At 41.2% G+C, this 24,931-nt stretch overlaps 1 protein-coding gene across 2 annotated transcripts in view; it reads right to left on the reverse strand.

Annotated features, from left to right (window-relative positions):
- The window catches only part of RPH3A (rabphilin 3A), a 1,850,086-nt gene that overhangs the window by 55,340 nt on the left and 1,769,815 nt on the right, over nucleotides 1-24,931 (reverse strand). For both annotated transcript variants that reach the window (XM_044068420.1, XM_044068419.1), the window contains 2 exons: nucleotides 18,779-18,860; nucleotides 18,415-18,511 (listed from right to left, as the gene is read on the reverse strand). In XM_044068420.1, coding sequence (XP_043924355.1) covers nucleotides 18,415-18,511; nucleotides 18,779-18,860 — 179 coding nt within the window. The remainder of the gene's footprint in view (nucleotides 1-18,414; nucleotides 18,512-18,778; nucleotides 18,861-24,931) is intronic.

Genomic DNA, 24,931 nt, shown 5'->3' on the forward strand with positions numbered 1-24,931 from the left:
ATGGGGGGGTCACTGCACTATCCCCTGTGTGTTACCCTCCCTGGTAAGGCCAGACCATAAATCAGTCTTGTTAGAAGTAAAGATCAGACCTGAAACTCCCATATGAGCAAAAAGAAAAAAGAAAAAAAACTGAAAAATTTCTCCAAAGCAAAGTATAGCCTACTAAGTGATGGTATAAAAAGTTTCAATGCCCCTGCTAATACAGCCAACAATGACTCCTATGCAGAAGAGTACACAAATGCCTTATATAGCCATTTAAACAAATGTATTGACTCAGCTGTACCTGAAAGGACTAAAACCAGGTCATCCCGAAAAAACAAGTCCACCCTGGTGGACTGTAAATGTAAATAAGTCATATAACAAAAGAAAGAAACTGATGTCTAAGAACAAGAGGGAACTTAAGCAACAGAGGAAGAATACCTTCCACAGCTTGAACAAGGAAATTAGATATCTTGTAAGGTCCTCTAAGACTATGAAACTAAATCAGCTTCCCTAACTAAACAAAGCCATAAGGCATTCTTTAACTATGTCCAAAACCTAAAAAGGAATGCCTGGCTGTGTGCCAAATTTATAATGGACAGTACCCCTCATACTGAACCTGAGGAAATTGCCAACCTGCTAGCTGAAAGATTTGGCAATAACTTAACCCCCCTGTCCCCACCAGCCATACCCCAAAGCATTCCTGACACCAGTCATCTACTGAGTATCTCCAAAGAAGAGGTCATACAAGCGCTTTCCAAAGACAAAAATATGACCTCCGTAGGACCAGATAACATCCCAGTTTGCTTATTAAACAATCTAAAACAAAACCTAGTGGAACCACTTGGCACTCTCTTTAACCATAGCCTGAGTGCTGGCTTTGTCCTGGCAGAGTGGAGAACAGCAACAGTAATCCCCTTGTACAAAGGGGGTCCATCAACCGACCCAGGAAACTGTTGACTCATAAGCCTAATCAGCCTTATCTGCAAGGCCATGAAAAGAACCATCATGGACCTTATCAACAAGGGCACAGGTGACCTTTAAACTCTTGATCCAACCCAGTCTGGGCTTGTTAAGGGTAGATCTTGCTTATTAAACCTGGTGGACTTCTTTGAGAATGTCACCAAAGTCCTGGATGAGGGCAAATCAGTACATACTGCCTATCTTGATTTAGCCTAGGCTTTTGACACAACCCCCCACTCAGGGATCATTGAGAAACTCTCCCAGCTGGAGATTAACCCATACATCATTAAATGGGTTGCCAAATGGCTCACCAACATAATGCACCTTGACAAAGTTGAGTCCACCTCCACCAGTTACCAGTGGGGTACTACAAGCTGGACCCTCTGCTGTTTGGAATCTATTTCTCTGAGGTCCAGGCAAAAGTAGATGGCCTGTGGCAGATAACTGCAAACTGAACCCAATCAGTGAGTACCCTAATGATGTAAACATATTACAGAAGGGGATGATGCAGACAAATGATTGGTGCCAAAGTCACAGGCTAGAACTAAATGCAAAAAAATGCCTCATTATCCCCTTTGGCAAAGAAGTAGCCCCTGCTAATTTTGATGCAGATAGCACCCCTTTAAGCTCAAACCCATTGGTGTGAGACTTAGGAACACAGGTTGATAAAAATCTAAACTTCGGTCACCATGTGTCCATAGTGGTAAGGAAAGCCTTCTACATTGCGCATCTCATAAATAAGGGATTGTATCCAAGACTAGGGAGTTTATAACTCCATTGCACTCGACCTTTATCAGACCACTTATTGAGTACAATGCTCCCTTCTGTATGTATCTCACTAGACACCTGCAACAACTGGAGAGACTACAGAGGTTTCTAACCAAGAGAATCCAGGGACTCCAAAACATGACTTACATGAAAAGACTGAAAACCCTGTCATTGTACTCTGTATCATACAGGTTGCTTAGAGGTGATCTGTACCTGACCTTAAGAGCAGTCTCTGAGTCTGCCCTAATGGGAATGCTGCACATCTGCAAATCAAATGGGACAAGAGTCACTCGCTCCAGGGATCTCAACCTAGCCTGTGGCATTAACAAAACATGTTGGAGAGACTGCTATATCTCCCAATGATTGCCACTCCTCTGGAATAAGCTCCCACTTCACATGAAGGAGAGCTCCTCCAAACAGGTTCAAATATATATGAGAGATGCAACTATTTAGCCAAACAGGTTCAAATATATGTGAGAGATGCAACTATTTAGCCAAACTGGAGGCTGAGCTCTCTCATCTCAAAACTGGTGTAACCAGTCAAGAGGAGAAGGTAACCTCACACAACACAATTCCAGTATCACATAGTCCCACCACATCAGCGAACCAAACACATAAATACACAAAAACATACTCGGAGGCTCTAAATAAAAATCTACCTAAGCAACAGAGACCTTCAAAGCAGGCATCCAAGCAAATGCTACCTCAAAACAAAACACACACAACACATAACCCACAAAGTCAGTGTGCCAAGCAGCCACAGCCCTTAAGGCTGAATAACACACCTGATACTCTTGTAATAGGTGACTCTATTGTCAGACACACTGACGTCCCGCTCACCAGGCTGAATAAAGAGAAGGTCATGGTGAGCTGCCTGTCGGGTGCTAGGATCCGCCACATAACGCAAGCACTCAGGTCACTCCAAAGCAAATACAAATATGACTCAGTCATTATACATGCTGGTGTGAATGACCTGAGACGTACCTCCCTGGACTACATGAAAAGAGACATATAGGAGCTCTCTGATCATGTAGCCCAGGCTGGTATGACCCTGACCTTGAGCAGCATCTTACCCTCACCTAGAATGATGCCACAGTACAAAGACAAAATGATCGATTTTAACAATTGGCTAAAATTTTGGTGTCATTCAAAGGGGATCCAGTGTCTGTCAGCCTGGGATGACATGCTCGACAAGCCACGTTGCTTCGCTAGGGACGGCTTGCATCTGTCACCACTGGGCTTTCGGATATTGGCAAAGGCTCTTGCCACCCCCATAGTGCCTTTTTAGGCAAGGCTCAAAAGTCAAACCCACCCCCATAGACAGCACAAGGAACAAGAAACTAAGGGTAATGCTGCTAAACGCCAGAAGTCTTAACCTCAAGATGCATGCACTCGAAGCTCTCCTCAGTATGGAGAACATCGATATCTGTGCAGTGACAGAAACCTGGTTCAAGGCTCCAGAGAGCACCCCAGCACTACCAGGCTATACCTCATATCATGCTGTTCGGCCCCAAAACTCGGACCGAACCACAAAAGGAGGGGGAGTTTCCATATTTATCAAGGATATCCACACCTCCAGGTTAGTGGCATTGCACGAAGTATCGGAGACCATCCATGTGCAAGTAACAGTGGGCAAGACTGCTTTTCAGTTTATAGCATCCTACAGACCACCCTCTTAAAGTCAGGAATCCCACTCGGCTTTCCTGAAAACATTGGAGAACATGAAGATCTCTCCGAACACCATTATATTGGGTGACTTCAACTACCCAAACATTGACTGGGAGCACTACTCAAGCCCCAGCACCTTAGCCCAAAGGTTCCTGGAAATTATAAACTCAAATGCTATGGAACAACTAGTCACCACTCCCACAAGAGGGGACAACATACTAGACCTGATCATTACCAACATGGGGACTCTATGCTCCACACCAGAAGTATATCCCTCATTGGTAAGATCAGACCATAAGTTAATTTCACTGGATGTCCACATCCCGACCCCACCCCCAGCCCAGAAAACCACAGTGAAAAACTTCTCAAAAGCAAACTTCTCACTTCTCAAAACCGAAGTGGAATCCTTCAAGGCCCCAGGGCCAGTGGAAACTACAGCCCAAACTGCAGAATCCTATATAAACGCATTCTACGGACATCTCCAGGAATGCATGGATCATGCTATCCCAAACAAAACCAAGACCCAATCATCCAAAGGCAGGCATCCAGTCTGGTGGACCCCTGCCATAAATAAACTGTACAACAGAAGGAGGAAGCTACTACATGATAGAGCAAAATCCCTAATAGGGAAGGCATCTCTGATCAGTACTAGCAAAAAATTACGATCCCTCATAAAATCCTCCAAGGCCAGCTTCGAGAGAAAAATTGCACAGGACACCAAAGACAATCATAAGCCTTTTTTCAGTTATGTTAGGAACCTGGGATGCAACTCCCAGACTTGTTCTGAGTTGATTCTAAACGACAAAACATGCACCGAACCCACAGACATCGCCAATATCCTGGCAGACAGGTTCAGTGCAAACTTCTCCACCCCCTTCCCCCCAAAAGAGCAAGTATCTATCCCGGATGAGGGCTGCCTCCCAAACATCTCTGATGCTCAGGTGAAGGCTGCCCTCTCCAAAGCAAAAAACACTGCTTCCATGGGACCAGATGGCGTCCCAGGTTGTGTCCTACATGAACTCCAAGAGGAACTAATCCCTCAAATAAAACAGCTATACAATCTCAGCCTCACTACAGGATATGTGCCCACAGAATGGCGTACAGCAACAGTGGCCCCACTCCACAAAGGTGGAGCCTCTACGGACCCTGGAAACTATCGCCCCATAAGCCTGACTAGCTTAGTCTGCAAGGCTATGGAAAGGATCATCATGGAGCTCATAAACAAAGACATTGGGGACCTACAGACACTAGATCCTACCCAGTTCGGCTTTCTCAAGGGCAGATCCTGCCTTTTGAACCTGGTTGACTTCTTTGAAACAGTCACCAAAGCCATAGATGAAGGGAAGGTAGTCCACACAGCCTATCTGGACCTTGCAAAGGCATTTGACACAATACCCCACTCGGGCATCATAGATAAGCTATCCAGCTTAAATATAAACCCCTATGTCACAAGATGGGTCGCAAACTGGCTCAAAGACAGAACCCACAGAGTGAGAGTTGCTGGAGCCATGTCAGACTCGAAACCGGTCACAAGTGGCATCCCACAGGGTTCTGTCCTGGGACCACTCTTGTTTGGTATATACTTTTCCGAGGTACAGGCAAACATGGGAGGACTATGGCTCACCAAGTTCGCAGACGACTGCAAACTGGGCGCCATAATCAACTCTCCAGCTGATACAAACATCCTTCAAAAAGGTCTCACAGAGACAGATAACTGGTGCCAGCGCCATGGTTTAAAGCTAAATGCCAAAAAATGTATAGTCATACTCTTTGGCAAAAACAATGTGCCCACAAATTACCACATAGGCGGAAACCCATTAAGTACAGAGAAAGTTATTAGGGACCTGGGGACCCAAGTTGATAGCAATCTCTCCTTTGAAAACCACATTGCCAAAGTGGTTAGAAAGACCTTCTACATAGCCCACCTTATCATGAAGGGTTTCACATCTAGATCAAGAGAGGTAATCGTGCCCCTTTATTCATCCCTCATCAGGCCCATCATAGAATACAATGCCCCTTTTGGGATGTACCTTACCCGACACCTGCAGCAATTAGAAAGACCCCAAAAGTATCTCACCAAGAGGATCAAGGGTCTCAAACAGATGCCATATGCTGCTCAGTTAAAAAAACTCCAGCTCTACTCAGTTGCATACCGCCTACTTTGAGGTGATCTATGCCTGACATACAAAGCTATGTCAAATCCAGAATTAATGGACATGCTCCACCTCAGTAAATTTAAATCCCTTAGAGCCACACGCTCGAGGGACTTGAACCTCAGCACAGAAATAAATAGAACTTGCTGGAGGGACCCAGAGGCTCCCTTTGCTCTGGAATAGAATTCCAGTTCATGTGAGGCAGAGCACCTCACTGAATCTCTTCAAGAAGAATCTCGATAGGTGGATGGGGGATCGTAGGTTTGTCCCAGGGATTACTCCCATGTCACTATTAGACAGAGGCACAGTAAACTAAACCTTAAAAAGGGCACAGTATACTCAAATCAAGGGGTGGCATAAGCCATACAGAATTGGGCTAGGCTTATAATTGCCCCAGGGCAGATAGCCTAGTATGAACCTATGAACCTATGATCTTATATAAGCGGAACCTTGACAATTGGATGTGTGACTGAAAATTCACCCCAGGGCCAGCACCTATGTCCCTAATGGACAGTGGTAGTCAGTGCTGATGATAGAACCGCTCTGCTAACAACGACCATCTAACAATGGTCCATTAAGGTATATGTTTTTTTTACACAGCTAAGTTTGTAAAGGCCTTAGGGCCATTAGCCTAGTAACCTCCTACAATCGTACATACATTTTTTTTAAATAAGTGGCTATAGAAAGGAAAAAGAAAAGATAGAAGCTTCTTGAATATTTTTCTCACTACTTGGTGGCATGTGACACTAGGTTAGGGATTAACAACCATATCACAAGCAGATCCCTTTGCAGACCACATGAAACGTATTATGCAACTTTTATTTGCTGTCATTATCTGAGCATGACAGGTTCTTGTGAGCATTTATTTTTGTGTTATGTCTCTTTGTTGCAGAACTCTGTGCATCGGAATACTGTCAACAAACATGCTGTTGTGTACATTCTGATAATGTGGCTCTGCAAGTTAGCATGACGTGGTTGTTTTCAGTAATTTGCAGATTATGTAACTGTTACTTACCATTCAATATTTAAATTGATGACAGAGTCTTGAAGTTTAATCCTTGTTTTAATGTTATTTATTAATGAAAACAAACTAGATGAATGTAATCCTTTATATGGTGGCATCACTGTTTTTGCATCTTTGATCATGAAAGGTGGTAGGTCTGCTAGGTAAGAACCTGGCACAAGGCATCACCACTCACAATTTTCCTTTGGTTTTTAGGCTAATGACCACTGATACCTTTTTAAGCCTAGACATGCTTCCCAACAATTTTTGGGACCCAAGGTTACTTTAAGGAGTATATGTAGGCTTGGGCTAGGGCTCAGGTAGTCTAGCATTTACGTATGTCTTTGTCTATTAGAAACATATGCGCCAGACCAGGGATACATTTTCAATTCCCCATCCTCTAGTCCAAGTTATGCTTGAACTGGGTAAGGGTTAAACTTCATATGGATGGAAAGCATGTTCCAGAGAAGTGGTAGTCTCTAAGACATGTACCTGTCCCTCCAATATGTATTACTAATGTTGCAGATGAGGTTTAGGTCTCTAGATCAGGTCATTCTGGTGCTATTTGTTTTGAAAATGTACATCAGAGCAAGATCAGAGGATGCCTTGTATGCCAAGCACATTATCACCTTTCAGCAGTCTTGCTACAGAGTAGAGGGACACGGCTTGTTGGCAGTCTACATAGGGCATGCTGTATATATCCTGTATTATTTTTGTGAGGAACCTCTGCCAGTGTTCCAGTCATTGTAGATGCATGGTCAGGCACACATCGAAGGGGGTGTTGTACTCAATGATTGGTCTGATGAGGGCTGAGTACAGTAGAAGAATGACATCCATGGACGTTGATGCCATACCCATGTTGCATAACAGAGAATGATTCCTTACTACATTGCACACATGACGGGTGAAGGCCAGGTTTCTGTTTACATGTGTTGCTAAATCCTTGACTACTGAGTCTGCTCTAAGGGCTGTATTATCAATATGGTAGCTTCCAGTGGTCGACATTTTCCCAAAAGATACTATTATGCATTTCTTGGCATTGACTTTTAACCATGGCTCCCATACCAGTTACTCTGTTTTGGGCCTTCTTGGAGGGTATTTGCGGACTTTGATTGATTCTATGACTATACCTAATTTGCAGTCATCTGCAGACTTGGTCAGCCAGAGGTCTTTGACACTGGCCTTGACTTTGAGAAGTAGATGCCAAAAAAAAAGAGGACTCGACCCATCACAGAGCCCTTAGGGACTTCTCTAGTGACCTGTATCTTTTTGGAGGTGGAATTCCCCTAGCCTAAGTTCTTGGGTCCTATCTGTGAGACAGGTGGCTATTCAGTGAATGACATATGGGTTTATATTTAATTTAGTGAGTTTATTTATATTGCTGGAGTTGAGTATTGTATCAAATGTCTTGGCCATGTCAAGGTAAGTAGTTTGCACTGTTTTGCCATCATCCATTTCTTTGGTGACTTTCTCAAAGAAGTTGACCGAGTAGAGTAGGAATGACCTGCCCTTGATAAAACTAATCTGGGTTGGATCCAGTGTCTGGAGATTTCCATGATAATTATTTCTAAAGCCTTGCATATGGGACTACTCAGCTCTATGGATAGCCCACCCTTATGCACAGAGATGACAGTTGCAGTCCTCCATTCACTTGACTTGAAGCCTGTCTGAAGCTTACAGTTAAATAGTAATTCTAGTGGTCTTGATAAGTCTTGTTTCAAGCTATTAAGGAGGCATCCTTGGCTATTACTGGGGCCCATCAATGTAGTGATTTTGGCTTGGAGATTGCACTGAGGACCTATTCCTTAGTGATAGTTGGGGGAGTAATATTCAAAGGTATTTCCTGAGTGGTATCTGGGGGAGATACAATTGTAGCTAAATTTGTTAACTGGTAGATTAGCTATAATTTCCAGCTCAGTATAGTTGGCTGCATTAACAATAAGCTTGGCACTTTGTTGTGTACTGCCTATGAGGATGTGGACATAACTGAAGAAATCCTTGTGGTTTTCCTTGGCTTGGGAAGCTATTTTTACCCCAGATTGGCTTTCATCCTTTGAAATTTTATGCTTAGATTCTTGAGGGAAGTTTTATTTGCTATGCATTGCATTTCAAAATATTTGCCATGATTTTCTTTCTTCTGTTGTACAACCTATTGATTTTGGGATTCTACCAGGGTGCCTTATTTTCTGAGATTGTGCTGTGCTTATTTTGGCTGTCTTTATGCAGCTATATATTTATGATTATATAGGGTTTCTTTGAACAATTTTGCATAGGCAGTGGTGTCTTCTTGGTTTGGGAGGCTTGGAATTTTGCCAGGGTATCACTTAATAGTAGGGATTTCACCTTAGAATAGATCCTAAAGGTTCCTTGGTTAGCTGTGATCTCATAGGTTCATAGGTTCATAGGTAGGTACTAGGCTATCTGCCCGAAGGCATTGATAAGCCTAGCCAGAATGTGTTGGATTTTGCCACCCACTTAGATTAGTTCCCTGTGCCTCTGTCCAGCAGAGCCACTGAAGTGATCCCCGGGGTAAACTTTCTGTTTCCCATCCACTCATCAAGGTTTCTCTTGAAGAAGGTTAGCAACGAGCTCTGCCTAATGTAGATTGGAATCTTGTTCCAAAGCATGGGAAGTCTCTGGGACAGGAATCTATCCCTCCAGCATGACCTATTTATTGTTGTGGTGAGGTTTAGATGCCTACAGCATGTGGCTTGAGGGGATAAGGTTTTCTTTAGGTGGTGCATGTCCATAAATTCTGGGTTGGACATGGCCTTGTATGTCAGGCAGAGATCACCTCTGAGTAGGCGGTATGCAACCGAGTACAGCTGGAGTTTCTTCAGTCAAGCTGTATAGGGCATCTGTTTGAGGCCAGTGATCCTCTTGGTGAGGTAATTCTCTGGTCTTTCCAGCTGTTGCAGGTGTCTTGTAAGGTACATCCCAAATGGGGCGTTGTACTCTCTGATGGGTCTGATGAGTGATGAGTACAGGGGCACAATGACCTCTTTTGATCTGGATGTGAACCCTTTTGTGATTAGGTGGGCCACATAGAAGGATTTTCTAACTGCTTTGGCAATGTGATTATCAAAGGAGAGATTACTATCTACTTGGGTCCCCAGATCCCTTATTACATTTTCCGTATTTAGGGGACTACCACCTATATGGTAGTTTGTGGGTACTTTGTTTTTTCCAAAGGGGATAACTATGCACTTTTTGGCATTTAGCTTGAGGTCATGATTTTGACACCAGGTATCCATCTCAGTGAGACCCTTTTGGAGGATATCTGCATCAGCTGGAGAGTCAATTACAGCCCCTAGTTTGCAGTCATTTGCGAACTTGGTCAGCCATAGTCCTCCTGTGCTTGCCTGTACCTCTGAGAAGTATATTCTGAACAGGAGGGATCCTAGGACTGAGCCCTGGGGAATGCCACTTGTAACCGGTTTAGAGTCGGACCTAGCTCCCACAACTCTTACCATGTGGGTTCTGTCCATGAGCCAGTTGGCAATCCATCTTGTGACATAGGGGTTTATGTTCAGGCTGGTGAGCTTGTCTATAATACCAGAATGGGGAATGGTATCGAAGGCCTTTACAAGGTCTAGGTAGGCTGTGTGTACCAACTTTCCCTCATCTATAGCCTTGGTAACTGTCTCAAAGAAGTCCACCAGGTTTAGGAGGCATGATCTGCCCTTAACAAAGCCGAACTGAGTAGGGTCCAGTGTTTGGAGGTTCCCAATGTCTCTGTTAATGAGTTCCATGAGGATGCGCTCCATAGCTTTGCAGACCAAGCTAGTCAGGCTAATAGGGTGATAGTTCCTGGGGACTGTTGTGGCTTCACCTTTGTGGTGCGGAATAACCGTTGCTGTGCACCACTCTATAGGTACATAGCCTGTGGAGAGGCTGAGTTTGAACAGTGTGTTTAGGTGAGGGGTTAGTTCGTCTTTGAGCTCGTGTAGGATGCAGCCTGGGACACCATCCGGTCACAATGATACTGTGTTTTTGGCTTTGGAGAGGGCTGTTTTAATCTGAGTGTCTGTGATTTCAGGGGCTATACATTCTTCTGGTATAGTTATGGGCCCTTTTGGGGGTGAGAGGGGGGTGATGTTTGCACTGAACCTGTTGGTTCAGTGTATTTTGTGCCATTCTGCACTAACTCCGAGCAGATCTGAGCATTACCACTTAGATTCTTGACATAGCTAAAGAATGCCTTGTGGTTATCTTTGGAGTCCTTGGCAATTTTTCTTTCGAAGCTCGCCTTGTATGATTTTATGAAGGATCGTAGTTTCTTGCTGATACTGATCAGGGATGTCTTCCCTTCTTGGGATTTTACTCTTTTCTGTACTAGTTTCCTCCTTCTATTGTATAGCTTGTTTATGGCAGGGGTCCACCAGACTGGTTTCCTTTTCTTGGAGGAGTGAGTCTTGGTTTTGCTTGGGATAGCACAATCCATGCATTATTGTAGTTGCCCATAGAATGCATTAGTAAAGGATTTTGCAGCTTGGACAGCGTTATCCTTTAGAATGGGGGCTTTGAAACTTTCCACCTCAGTCTTAAGTAATGTGAAGTTTGCTTTTGAAAAGTTTTTCACTGTGGTTTCCTTGTCCCGGGGTGGGGCCAAAATGTGGATATCCAAAGTGACTTGTTTATGGTCAGATCTAACCAGCAAGGGGTTGACCTCCAGTGTGGAATACTGTTGGTGATGACCAGGTCCAATATGTTGTCACCTCTGGTGGGAGTGTTGACCAGTTGATCTAGGGTGTTTGAGTTTATAAATTCTAGGAAATGTGCAAGGGAGTTAGTACTTGAGTAGTTCTCTCAGTTAATGTTTGGGTAATTGAAATCACCCATTATTAGGGTGTTTGGTAGGACCTTTATGTTTCCCAGTGTTTCCAGAAACACGGAATGGAGGTCCTGCGACATGGTGGGTGATCTGTAGCAAGCTACAATTTGAACTGCAGTTTTGCCTTTTGTTAGTTGCACGTGGATGATCTCTGAAGCATCATGCTGTGCCACTAACCTGGAGGTGTGGGTATCCTTGATGAATATGGATACACCCCCACCTTTTCTATTTCGGTCCGGGTTCTGTGGCCGAAATATATGGTATGAGTTGTAGCCTGGTAGTGCTGGGGTGCTCTCTGGAGCCGTAAACCAGGTTTCTGTTACTGCACATATATCGATTTTCTCCATACTGAGGAGTGCTCGAGTGCATGAATTTTGAGGTTTAGACTTCTGACATTGAGTAGCATTACCCCAAGTTTTTTGTTACTTATGCTATTTACAGCAGTGGGTTTGTCTTTTGAGCCTTGGCTAAAAAAGGCACTGTGGGGGTGGCAAGAGCCTTGGTCAGTATTCGAAAGCCTAAGGGTGACAGGTGCAAGCCATCTCTAGAGAAGCAGCGTGGCTTGTCGAGCATGTCATCCCAGGCGGACAGACACTGGATCCCCCTTGAATGACAACAGAAACTTAGCCAATTGTTGAAATTGATAATTTTTTCTTTATACCATGGTATCATTCTTGGTGAGAACAGGATGCTACTCAGGGTCAGTGTCATACCGGCCTAAGCTACATGATCAGAGAGCTCTTCCATGTCTCTCTTCATGTAGTCCAGGGAGGTATGGCTCAGTCATTCACACCAACATGGACAATGACAGAGTCATATTTGTACTTGTTCTGGAGTAACCTGAGTGCTTGTGTTATGTGGCGGATCCTGGCACCCGACAGGCAGCTAACAGTAACCTTCTCCTTATTCAGCCTAGTGAGTGGGACGTCAGTGTGCCTGACTATAGAGTCACCTATTACTAGTATGTTGGGTATATTATTTTGCCTTAAGGGCTGTGATTGCTTGGCACACTGGTTTTGTGAAGTATGTGTTTCATGGTTTGTGTTGGGGGGGTGGAGGTTGCTTGGATGTCTGCTTTGGAGGTCAATGTTGCTTTTGCAGATTTTTATTTAGACCCTCCGAGTATGTTTTTATGTATTTATGTGTTTTTTTGCCGGTGCTGGTTTACTGGATCTATGGTGGTGTGATGCAAGTATTTCCCTTCTCCTCTTGACTGTCTGATCCAGTCTTGGGTTGAGAGAGCTTAGCCTCCAGTTTGGCTGTATAATTCCATCTCTCGCATGTATTAATGTTTGGTGATAGGAGTAGAGGGTTGTCTGTGTACGAGGCAGTTGTAACATTGCCTCAAAATGCCCAGATTCACCAGTTGGACTGAAGAGTACACCTGAAACTGCCCTTTGGACATGCCTGGATAGGTACAGTGAACTGTTTTACTGAATGGCTGATAAGGTTGAATAGAGAGCCTTGTCCTTCTGTACAGTATAGGGGGGGTCTAGTGTTAGGGTTTATAAGTGCTTGCTATGAGTTTTGAGCAAGTACCAGGCTGAGAAATGAATGGCTTGAGTGCTTAAGTTGAAAGTTTGTCTAGTTCCAAGGGAAAAATTGAAGAGGAGACTTTGTGGAGCCGGAAATAGTTATACCCTAGCTAATCGGCACTGCCCAGTGTGCAAAACTGGGCAAATGCGCTTTCATGGGTTTTTTTATTTCAAAGGAGACAGTTTCATGGCCCAAAATGACCAGACAGGACATTACAGTGGGGGAGGAATGTGCAACATTCTCCCATATTTTTGTGGACCAGGTCAAGGGAGTTAGTGCCCCAAGTAGGCGTACAGATTTGCTGGACCAGGGATGTTTAATCTCTAGGCCTGCATGGTTGGGGTCATGTATGATCATCAGTTTATGATGGGGTGGTTAAAGTCACCCATAAATTTGGAATTTGGTTGAGTGGGGAGTGTCTCTAGCACATTTATGAAAATGTTATAAGTTTTCTGGGTCTTAGTGGGGTGCCTATACCTTGTAAGGATATGGTATGGAACTTTGTCTATGGTAAGTTGGCTGTGGTGGACTTTAAGTGTGTCATACTGTTTGACCAACTTTGACATGTGATTGTTTTTGATATAAATTAAGACACCTCCACCTTTTGTCCATTCATGTGCAGTTGCTGGTCTAAATGTATGGAAGGCATCATAGCTCTGCACTGCCAAAGTGTCTCCATGGCTTTAAAGCATGCCTCAGCAACTGCACATATGTCTATATTATCCAGGGTGAGGAGAGCTTGTAGGGAGTAGAGCTTTGTGTTTAGATTCATGGCATTGAGAAGTAACACCTATAGATATTTTGGGTGTAGTTTTGCTATGTCAGAAGGTGTATCAGGTTGGCAATGCCTAAAAAAGGCACTATGAGGGAGTAAAAGGTTTCAGCTGGCACTCAAAAGCTTAGAGAAGATAGGTGTACACCATCCCTGGCAAAGCAGGGTGGTCTGTTGACCATATTCTCCCATACTGCCAAATACTGTACACACTTGGACTAACTCTAAAAACTAAGCCAATTATGAAAATCAATTATCTTTTGCTCATATTGTGGTATCATCCTCGAAGAAGGTAGAATGCTGAACAATGCCAGGCTCAAACAGTCTGGGACACATAGCCCGAGAGCTCCAGCATGTCTGTCTTCATGTAGTCCAAGGAGTTACAGCTCAGGTAATTTACGCACACGTGGACTATAACTGAGTCATACTGGTACTTGTGGCTCAGCAACTTAGTTAGTGAGACATCTCTGTATCTCACAAAAGATCTCCTATAACCAAAATATTGCATCGTGTGGCGGCTTGCCTTTTGGGCCTAGACCTTCAGACACTGTAAATGTAGCTGTATGTATAGTGGTGGGTCATGTTTTAGTTGAGTGCTTTTGAGCTTACTGAGGATGTTTATGGTAAGTCCAGTGTCCGGGAGGTCTTCTGGGTTTAGGAAGATGATTTTTAAAAGCCTCAGCTTATGATGTTCTGTGTGTCTGGCCCATATTATGTGTGGTGGGTGTAGTGTGAGTGTTACTGACAACCTGTTTGGTATTACAAGTGCTTGTATGCGAGAGTCTTACTTCTAGTGACATTGTATAAATTCTATACCTCTCAACCACTTAGCCCAAGAAATCTGGACAAAGCCTGCCCTACTGAGGAGACAAAGGCCCAAAAATAAGGACAGATTTTAAATATTGCTCTTATAAACTTAGAAAGTAGCTAGAATTACAAGGTTTATGTTAAAATGCATTTTCTAAAGGATATGAAGTCTGAAACTCAAACGTATGTCATTATTTAGTGATTTAATTCCTCACATCATCCCAGTGATTTGCCAAAAAAATCCCCACAAATTTTATGAAGAACAGATGGAAATTTTGAGGCAAAAATCTGGACATTCTGCAAAAATTTGGACAGTTGAAACATGATAAAATGGTTGTCTGTAAACATGAGACACTGGATACATTGCCTCAGGATACCCTTATCCACCAAACTAGCTGCAGAGACAGTAGGAAAGTGCATATCCAGGCCTGCAGAGCCTTATTATGTGATCTACAAGAGCATGGTACAAGAGGTTTTGCAGGTGGCTAGCTCAGATGCTGTAAGAATATATGCTACAGTTAAGACTATAAGGGGGTAAATCCATGGGGCTGTGCTGCTCAACATGCAACTAGTTGTGCTTTGTGCAACTAAGTACTGAGGAAATTTCAAAGGTAATCTTATAGGGAGTTTTTTTAAGCCTAATCTCCTGTGTCTGTACATGGCAGCGTTAACTGCCACTTTGCGCAGTGTTGTACAAACATAGCAACTATATAGCAGCAGGGGAAAAATCAAAAACAAGGAAGTAGTCTTCTGGCCAATAAGAATCAATTCATCTTCCTCTCCTTTAAGTAATTCTTGGCCAAGAAATGCCTCAGCCCCCCTGTGCTCTAACTATACTTTAGCCAAATCAGTTATAACTTGAGATCACAAAAAGGGGCAACAAGTTCAAATTCACCATGAAATACAGTGATATAATGCAGTTAAGCCACCAAACAGTTCACAGTGTAAGTGCAGAATCAATGAAAAAGTACTTATTAGTGTTGTTTTAGACTGCATTCAAGTAAAAATGTGATTCTCTCTGGTGGTGTGGTTGCCAGGTGTTGTTAGCTCTGTAGAAATGTGCCAAGCATTGTGGAAATGCAACGGCTATATAGCAACACAGAAAAATCAAAAAAAAAAAAGAGAAGAGCTTTCTGGCCAATCAGAATCAACATGCCTTTGTGTCCTTTAAGTAATCATGAGCTAAGAAAACACCTCAGGTCCCCTCGACTCTCACTAGAGTCACTGCAATAGTTAATTTTTTTGGCAGAAGTCTACAAAATGACATTCATATCTCATTTATAATTCATGGAATGCTGTTTTTTTTAGCACTCAGAGAACATTAGCAATATGTATGTTCCTTATTTTACCAATGGCCAATGATTAATGGCTATTTGAGCAGTATCAATACACACTATACAATACACATAATATCCAAAGCTACCAAAAGTCAGTCAGCATCAATGACAGCTAGTTCACTCTCAGCTTCTATGTTAGTGGAGGTCCCTAGATCAAAGCTTGTTAGTTCTGTCCTCTGCAGTCTACACTAGCCATCAAGTAGGAAACATGTTAATGGCTTACCCACCAGAGATTCTTAACATGTCACAAGATGTTAAACTGAATGCTTGCCACATACTGCTTCTATACTTGCAGTTACTTGGCAGATGGTGGTCTTTCCCTGTCAAAAATAAGCAAGTAGACAGACAGATGACCAGACTACCAAATTTCATTTAAAGGGAGAGTGTCAAAGATGCAGCTTCCAGAACACACTGTTTTTTTTTTTTCACTAATGCATACTTTAAGTACTGTAAAGTGCTTCTGTGTCACTTTTTCTGCACCTTTCCCCTTATTTTTTAAGCAATTAGGCTCTTTTTATTTGAGGAGCGTCCCGCTCTCAGTCTGGCTCAGATAGCACTACCCACATTGTGACATCAGCATACACACCCCTTCCCTACCCTCAGCTTTTAAAATTAAACCCTAGCCTGACATTTTCCAGGATTATTTTCCTTCCCTTGGGAAACTGAACACAATAGTACTGTGGTTCTAAAGCATTTTGGCAGATTGAATAACTTACTTGGTCAGTGCAAACTTTTATGTCCCGATCACTTACTATAACTACCGGGATGGAATGCAAAATAAAGAGAAATGTTGCCGATCATCAGTGGTCTTTACTATATAGCACTCTAGCTGAAAACTGAACCGATGTACTGTTCTCTGTATGGTCTACACTTCTGCAGCTGTTTGCTGCGTTGTAGCTGTTTGTGAAACTTTTTTTTTTTTTTAACTAAAATCGGAGAGCTGAAATGAAGCTCTCTCTGCAGGGAGGTACACAGTTTAGTGACAGGGCTGCCTAGCTGCAAATGGGCATAAGTAAACCTTCAGATTTCATTGAGTGAGTTTCTGCAGGTATTCAAACAAAGAAATGTTGCCGATCGTCAGTGCTTTTTGCTATATAGCATTTTAGCTGAAAACCTAATCCACAAACTGTTCCATGTGTGATGTCTACACTACCGCAGCTGTTTGCTGCTTTGTAGCTGTTTCAGAAACATTTTTTATGAAAGCCGAAATTGAAGCTCTGTGCAGGGACTCAGGGCTGCCTCGCTGCAAACAGGCATAAACGAGCTGCGAGATTTCGGCAGCATTGAGAGCGTTTCTGGCTGTATAGAAACAGAGGAATGTTGCTGATCACCAGTGCTCTTCACTGATTGATTTTAGCTAATACCTAAATGACGTATTGCTGTGTGAATGGTGTACACTATCGCAGCTGTTTGCCGCATTGTAGCTGTTTGTGAAACATTTTTATTTTTCCTAAAACTGGAGAGTTGAAATGAAGCTCTCTCTACAGGGAGGTATACACTGTAGCGAATGGGCTGCCAAGCTGCAAATGAGCATAACTACATTTTCAGATTTCGGCAGCAATGATAGATTTTAAGCCTGTGTGGCTTACTAGAATAAAAATATTTTATTTAACTAGAACCAGAGAATGGTAGCACTCCATGCAGCAAGGGTATAACCTGTAGCAACTGCAGACCACCAGTAATATAATTTTCTTTTTTTTTTGGTTATGTTTCCTGCTTTGAGCAGCATCGTTTTAATTGCATTAATTAGAACGTTCTATCATTCCTGTGGGTTTAATGTTTAAAATTCTGGCAATATGTGAATAAGATTAAAACACCTTGTAATCTTTCTGGGGGTCTCTTGTCTGTAAAATGAAACACAGCATTTCAGCCATACCTCTCAACTCTTAAGAGCAAGAAATCTGCACCTGTTTGTCTACAATTTCAACTTGTTAATACAGTTTGATTACTTTTACATAAATGTAAACGTGCCTATGTCACAAGAGCTAATTTAGTAAAGGGTTTAAAAAAATAGTTCAATGAAAAACAACTTGCTGACTTTTACTAGAGGTCTGTATAAGGAAGTATTTATTATAGGATTAAAGCATTCCCACACCTATTCCTTTGCTCTCACTTCAGATCATTCAGATCATTTTAATCATATTCTGACTTAATAAAACTAGGTATTTATGTGATGAAGGAGTTTAGTGATACAAGTGCACAGCTATAGGAGATTGTGCACTGTTAACAAACAAGCAAAACAATGATTGATTTGACTATGTATTTTGCAAGTAGTGTTAAGAACTTAACTTTTTAAATCTATGATGAAATCATTAAGTCAATACTCTTTAGCAGTGATGCACTATGCACAACCTGACACCTGACTGACATAATTATTCCTGATACATACTTATATGTCTATGTCATTTACTGTATCAAATAGCAATAAGGGCAAAATCAGAGTACCAGGATCTACAAGGAAACAATACTTACACTACATCTGAAAAAAAAACACATACTACACTAAGTGCTACAAGAAAAATGATTCATATAGTAAGCTTATCAGCAGGTGGTGAACATATATTATCCTGTAACAATGAAAAAAAAACACTTACCAATATAATCATTGGATTTACCAATATCATAATCCCAGACTGAGATATCTAGTATTTTCTTTGCCAGTTCATTGTGTTTTATCTCATAGAAAAATTCCTAAACACATAGAAGAAATAGTCATGTATTAATAAAATGCCATGCACTGCAACATTTTAGAGTCACTTTATCGTCTTTTGCAATTTAATTTTGTTTTTATTTTACATAGTGTATATCAACTTATTTAACTGCTGAACTGCAATTCTGTAGCTTGCAACTTCCCAAACTCTATATTATGAATGAGCACAGATAACACAAAAATGCAGTCAGTTTATATAAAGGCAACAACATAATGTGATACCTTAGAAGATGCACATTTAATCTTACCTCATTGAACTCTGGATTCAAAGTTTTTTTCTTAATCTGTGTCTTAAATTTGGCTTTCTTCCCCATGTCAGGTTTAAGCCAGCTAGAACAACAGATGACATTCTTTGAATTACATTCTGCATTGACAATACTTTACTTCTTCATTTCATTTAAACTAAACAATTGCTTATAAATAAACTTGTTATTAGCATAGATAGAAATTTTCGCAGAATACTGAAACAAAAAATGTAAACAGGATGTTGCCTGAGTGAAAACTTTGGAATGCCATGCCATTCATCAGTGGAAGTAATGCTGTCAGAAAAAAGATCTTGAACAAAAGTAAGCAGGGCAGTAAGAGGGAGACAGGGCATGCAGCATGGCGGATGGAGAGCCCTACAGTACTATAAACACTGGAGATGTGACACTCAGTAGAGAAAGGGCATTCCGAATGGAACTCTGTGGCCTACAGTATTATATTACCTTAAGCAATGGAGTGAAGGGTACTGCAGGGATATGAAAGAATGCATGACATGGCAGCCTGTGTATCCTGCAGTGTAAGGGGTTGTTACTATCATTTTGGGCAGTCACTCTGCCAACAATATTGATGACAGCCTACCTAACTCAGTACCTCTAGTGATGTAGATTTGAGCAAAACTTTGTACTGTAATTATATGCAAACAATGTTATCAGATCTCTACTGCAACCAGGATGACTACTACTATATGTCCCCACTGTCTAGGCAGCAGTTTACAGGTAGGAGTCATATCAAGTACCCATGTTTGCAGCCTGTTGCAGGTGCATTTCAGTGTAGGTGCACAATATACCACAGGAAGAGGAGGATGAGAATGATAGTGTGCTTTCTTTGTGACTTAAAAAATACGTAAATATGTGATTATCCTTTCAAAGCTGTTCTGTACAGTTTGAGGTAGTGAACTATATGCCTTTACATGTGGGGAGAGGCTAGATAGTTGGCCAACACTGGCACAAGTGGTGGAATGATTAAAATACATTAAGTTCATTATCCATCCTTGTATATGCCTTCTTATTTGTAATTCGGCAAGGGCTCTGTATGCAATGACTGCCTTTGCCATATTATGTTACACAATTCTTTTGTATTATACTGTTTGTGTGTGTGTGTGTGTGTGTGTGTGTGTGTGTGTGTGTGTGTGTGTGTGTGTGTGTGTGTGTGTGTGTGTGTTCTTGTATGCACAGAATTCAGAATGTATAACTATGCCTATGCATATACATGACTTGTTACTGTAAATAGAATTCTATAAATGTGTATATGTGGGTGTCTGGACTGATGTGCCTGTATATGTTTGGGTTCTGCCTTTTGCTTGAAATGCATCTCAAGTTGCACTGCTGGCATTGGTAGTAGTGCTATTTTAGAAACTCACTGGTTTTTGGATGGCGGATAGATAGTGTTACAATGCCATGCTGTGATGCTGGACAACACACAGCCTTTCTGTCTTGGATATGCATTATCAGTGCTGAGTTTTTTATTTAGCAGACTTGTGAATCACATGGACATTTGCACTATGTTTTTTTCTTCTATATCCATCCTAAACATTATTTTCCATGTTTTCCATGTCTACAAAACTGGACACATAATGATTAGGTCACTTGACCTATATATATAGTAAAAGTTGCCAGCAACATTTTTTGTAAATCAAACTGGATGTCTATGTGCAATACATAAAAACACATGTTGAGCAGTATTTGATGGAAAACAATTGCCACTTTTATGAGAAGCCAAGGGGTATGTTGTCTGAAATTTCCATAATTGATGAATTTAGCAGATGCAGACAGAAACTAATAAAGTGCTATTAATAAATTGCAGCAGTCTCTGAAACCTGCAGGGAGTTGTATGTATGCCACCTCCACCAAATAATGATTATTCTGAGAGTGCCATACATCTAAGTCAGAAAAGAATATTGGAGATGGACAATGCTTTCATCTGAGAAAGAGCATTGGTGCACTATTTATCTTTTGTTTTCCTCGACTAACCAGACCACTATTGCCACCCACTGAGATTTATTTCATTGAAATATCGAGCACTAATTCATTTATATTTAAAACTGCTAGGTTTAGAACTCCACCTTGATTATTTTTGCCTCATATTTTCATTACAGAAGTATGCTGACCTACTGGAAGCATGTCTTTCATTTGACAGTCTCAGTAATCTCATTCATAAGATACTTTAAAATGTTAACATAATAAACATGTACTGTTACACAGCACCAGAGTTACCAGTTTGAGGTAGCACAATGTGCCACAGGCAAATAATTTTGTAAAGTTATTCTATAGCAAATTTGTAGCATAGAATGCTTATCATTGCGTATGATTAGGGCATCATGTTTTCAGCTAAGGACAATGAAGTCAAGACAAATATCAAGGACAGAAAGAAACAGCTTGCAAGAGGTTCCATTATGACTATAGCTTATATTGCCATTTCAGATAGGACAATTTGTGATAAATAGTAAATTTTACTGTTTTTTTTTAAGTGCACCCTACTTATACACTGCTATTTATAATCAATTTATAATCAAAGAACCAGGAAAGTAGCACTTGGTCATAAACCCAAATCCAAATTAGAAAAGGGAACATGTGGGCTGTGGTATCAACCTAGACTATCCTGAATTCCAGTCCAGCTGCATTGTCTGTAAGAGAAATCCCTGTTTGAGAAATATGCAATAAGGTCAGCCACAAACAAATACAATCACACCAAACATGTTCTGTGTCTGAAATGCGTGCATAAATCCTTAAAAAAATTGTTTTTGATTAGATGTAAACTCATAGTAACCTGCAGCTGTGCTAATTAGCTGTACCTGTAAAATTTGTATTGTCTTAAATATAATTCTTTCAGTAATGGGATTCTAATGTGCCTAAGCAATTATAAGCAAAATCTCAATCCTGCAGTGTGTACATATGAAGGTTACTTGGAGCATTTCAGTAAACAGCAGTGTTGGCAACACAGTGGTTCAGTGATGAGTCTTTCAGTACCTGGTTCTCCAGTTTAGTTTTTGGCTCGGGGTGGCTTCTGTGCAGAGTTTTGCTCATTCTACCTTCATTCTGGGAGTTTTTGTCAGGAGTAAAATTTCCTCCAACATCTCGAGGATGTGCCATAACTGGAATGGTGATCATCCAAATTATTGAAAGGTTTGTGTGCCATGTGTCTGTGTGTATCTGTCAGTGTGCATACGTGCCTGTGCACATGCATGTCTGTGTGTGTGTGTGTGTGTGTGTGTGTGTGTGTGTGTGTGTGTGTGTGTGTGTGTGTTTGTGGGGGGGAGAAATAGGTTGGCTATTGGATCCATACAGTCTGGATGCAGCTGCCTCATGACCCTGCAATAGATTATAATGGGGATAAACAGTTATTTGGAGAATGAATGAACACAAGAATGAATGAGATTGGCACCTGCTTCTTTAGCATGGAAAACAGTCTTACAGTTTCAGAGAGGACTATAGCACTGGACCAATAATGAAGTCAATGTTCCACGTGCTGTGGACAGTGGCTGCTGATCCAAACAGCAGAGTTGTGAGAACATTTGGCAAAGAAGATAATGATGGAATGTTTTAGGTCTCATATAAAAATGTGTGTTAATGTCATATATTTGTCATATATTTTGGTGGAACAAGAAGTAATTGGAACTTTCATTGCCAGTATTATTTTGTGGAGCTTGTTTGTGTCAAAACACATCAAAGCAAAGAGTAAAAATCCTGTCATTTGTGAATAGTAATCACAAATGTATATATATATGTTTATTGTAGAGAGAAAAAAAAAAAACAAGTGCTTAAAGTAACTAAGCCTTGGTGAGAGAAAAATTCCTTAAACACAATATGCAACCAATATTCATTATGTTTCTTTGTCATGTACTAACTATTCTTACACAAAATCCATGAGATTGTGATAACATCATTAAATGTGTCAGTTTTGTGTAATCTGTTGAGGGAAGGGAATTCACATTTTAATTTTAAGGCTGCCAGCAATGGACTTAAAGGTACTAATTTTATGCATATAGGTATCAATGCATTAGACAGATTTTGACTTTGAAAGTAGCACACTCGAAAGTAGCACACTCCGTATTTCAATATCCTGTATGAGAAATGAGAATAGATGCTGAGGACAGTGTGATAAAATGCTACCCTGACATCTCACAGGCAGTCTAACACTTCCCCCAAACAACCTCATTATTATGATGCGTAAAGTTAATAGAAAATACTAGAAGGTCCTGCAACAGCTTTAACTTACAATGCAGACTTTCCTCGAATAAGATCCAGTGGTTAAGTGCCCCTTTTGAAGCTGCAGTCTTTCAATTCATTTACAGTAGCTCAAGGAGTTTTTTTCTTTTGCCCAGAAAATTGGCAAATGTACCTAACTGGACGAGTGCATCTGAGCAAGAGAGCCACTTGGTAAGTTATGAACCATAAAGAAAGAAGAGAAAAGGAAAGAAAAGAAATGTCATAGCTGAATTGAGCATAAGCTATACAGTATTGTTTTCTCTCACTGAACCATCAGTAGGTCTACATTCTGGGAAGCTGTCCAAGTCTGATTTTAAATGATAAGATTGTAAAAGTGTAGTTTAATTGTTGTTGGCTTTCTGTTAGCATGTTGTGAAAATATATATTTCTGCTCCTTATAGAAAGATCACTATCTACAGTCCATTATGTAGTCTTTCCTTGGATTTTTTGTTTGGATAAGGATTATCATTTGCAAACACTTCAAGGTGAATGCTGCTTTGAGTGAAAATACACAGTGTAAACATGGCATTCTAACAAAGCATTTTCTCTGGGGGCAAAGCACTTCTCAACTCACAGTCCTCAGCACAGGCGATTGTGTTTTTTATTCTGTTACTTAATGGAATCCACTTCTGGGCTTCTGCATCTTCAGGAAAAAGACGATTATCCCAGCACTGACCTTCACTGTCCAATGCGGTTTTATTTTTTTTATCCTGTTTCTCTTTCACGCATGCTGACTACCATTCCCAGCATTCAAAGCTAGTGCATTCATTCACCTTTAGGCAAGGAATGGCCATGGGAACCTATCACCTCAACAGTCATCAAGGAGATCTGCTGCCACTAACATCTACATGTCTTGTGTTAGTTTGATGTTGTCATACCAGAACATCAGCCCTGTGGCTACAGATAGCACATATTTATACATTGGGCAGATATCAGCTATAGGGCATCACCACACTTGTAAATGTGCACATCCTTGGCTCTTCATGCTGCCCTTGTAAAGGCATCTGTCTTTCAATAAACATCAGTGCCACAGTGGAACAAGTTACTTCCCCTCATCCTAAAATAGGTAATCTGATATTCACTGCTCACATCCATCTTTTAATGCAGGCTTCTTCAATCTTTTAGATTGCTGACTGATCTCAACTCATAAGGCTCATAGGGCTTCATCTTTCTGCCTCACAGTTCTGGAATTACCATTAATCGATGTCTTCTTTTGCTGGCTATGTCTTATAGCAGAATTTTTCTCACAAGCCTCTGGGTCTTTTTTCTTGCCAAGTGTATTGTTTATATTGTTTTGTACTTGTTTGCATTGAGGTTGATATGTAACACATTTACCCATTCCTCTTACTCCACAGGAACCTTTTTAATCCTATCCTCACCCCCCCACAATACTGGTGAAAACTTCTGTGTTATCTGCAAAGCTCAGATGTTATTTTTGAGACCCATTGCACTGTCACTCATTTTAAACAGAAATGCTTCCAACACTGAGCTCTTCTAAATGTTCTTTGTACTGTGTGGGTTCTGTTTAATATTACCCTTAGAACTGTCCTGTGTCCTCCTTGATAACACATTTTGTGATGTCTGAATTGAAGCACTTGGCTGTTGATGCAAGAATACAGTTTCCTGTATTTAGAAAAACACAATTTTAGTGGTGACGCACACATTTACAATTTTTGCACCTTACAAAAATATTTGGAGAACAAATACAAAAACTCAGCCATTGAAAAACTGAATGGACTCAATTGTAATAAAAAAGAATGTGCATGGTGGTCACGTATTGAAGGATTGCAAGTGCTACCAATGAGCAGCATGGCAGACATTAGGATGTGCTTTTTAAGGTACCAATACATCAAGGTCCTTATTGCAAGAACCCAACGTCAGTACTTTTGCCCTAAAAGATTGTAACCTGTTTCAAAACGCCATCAAACCCAT

Source organism: Protopterus annectens, chromosome 4.part0, assembly GCF_019279795.1.
Source record: "Protopterus annectens isolate FY-2018-M chromosome 4.part0, PAN1.0, whole genome shotgun sequence".
Lineage (NCBI taxonomy): Eukaryota > Metazoa > Chordata > Ceratodontiformes > Protopteridae > Protopterus > Protopterus annectens.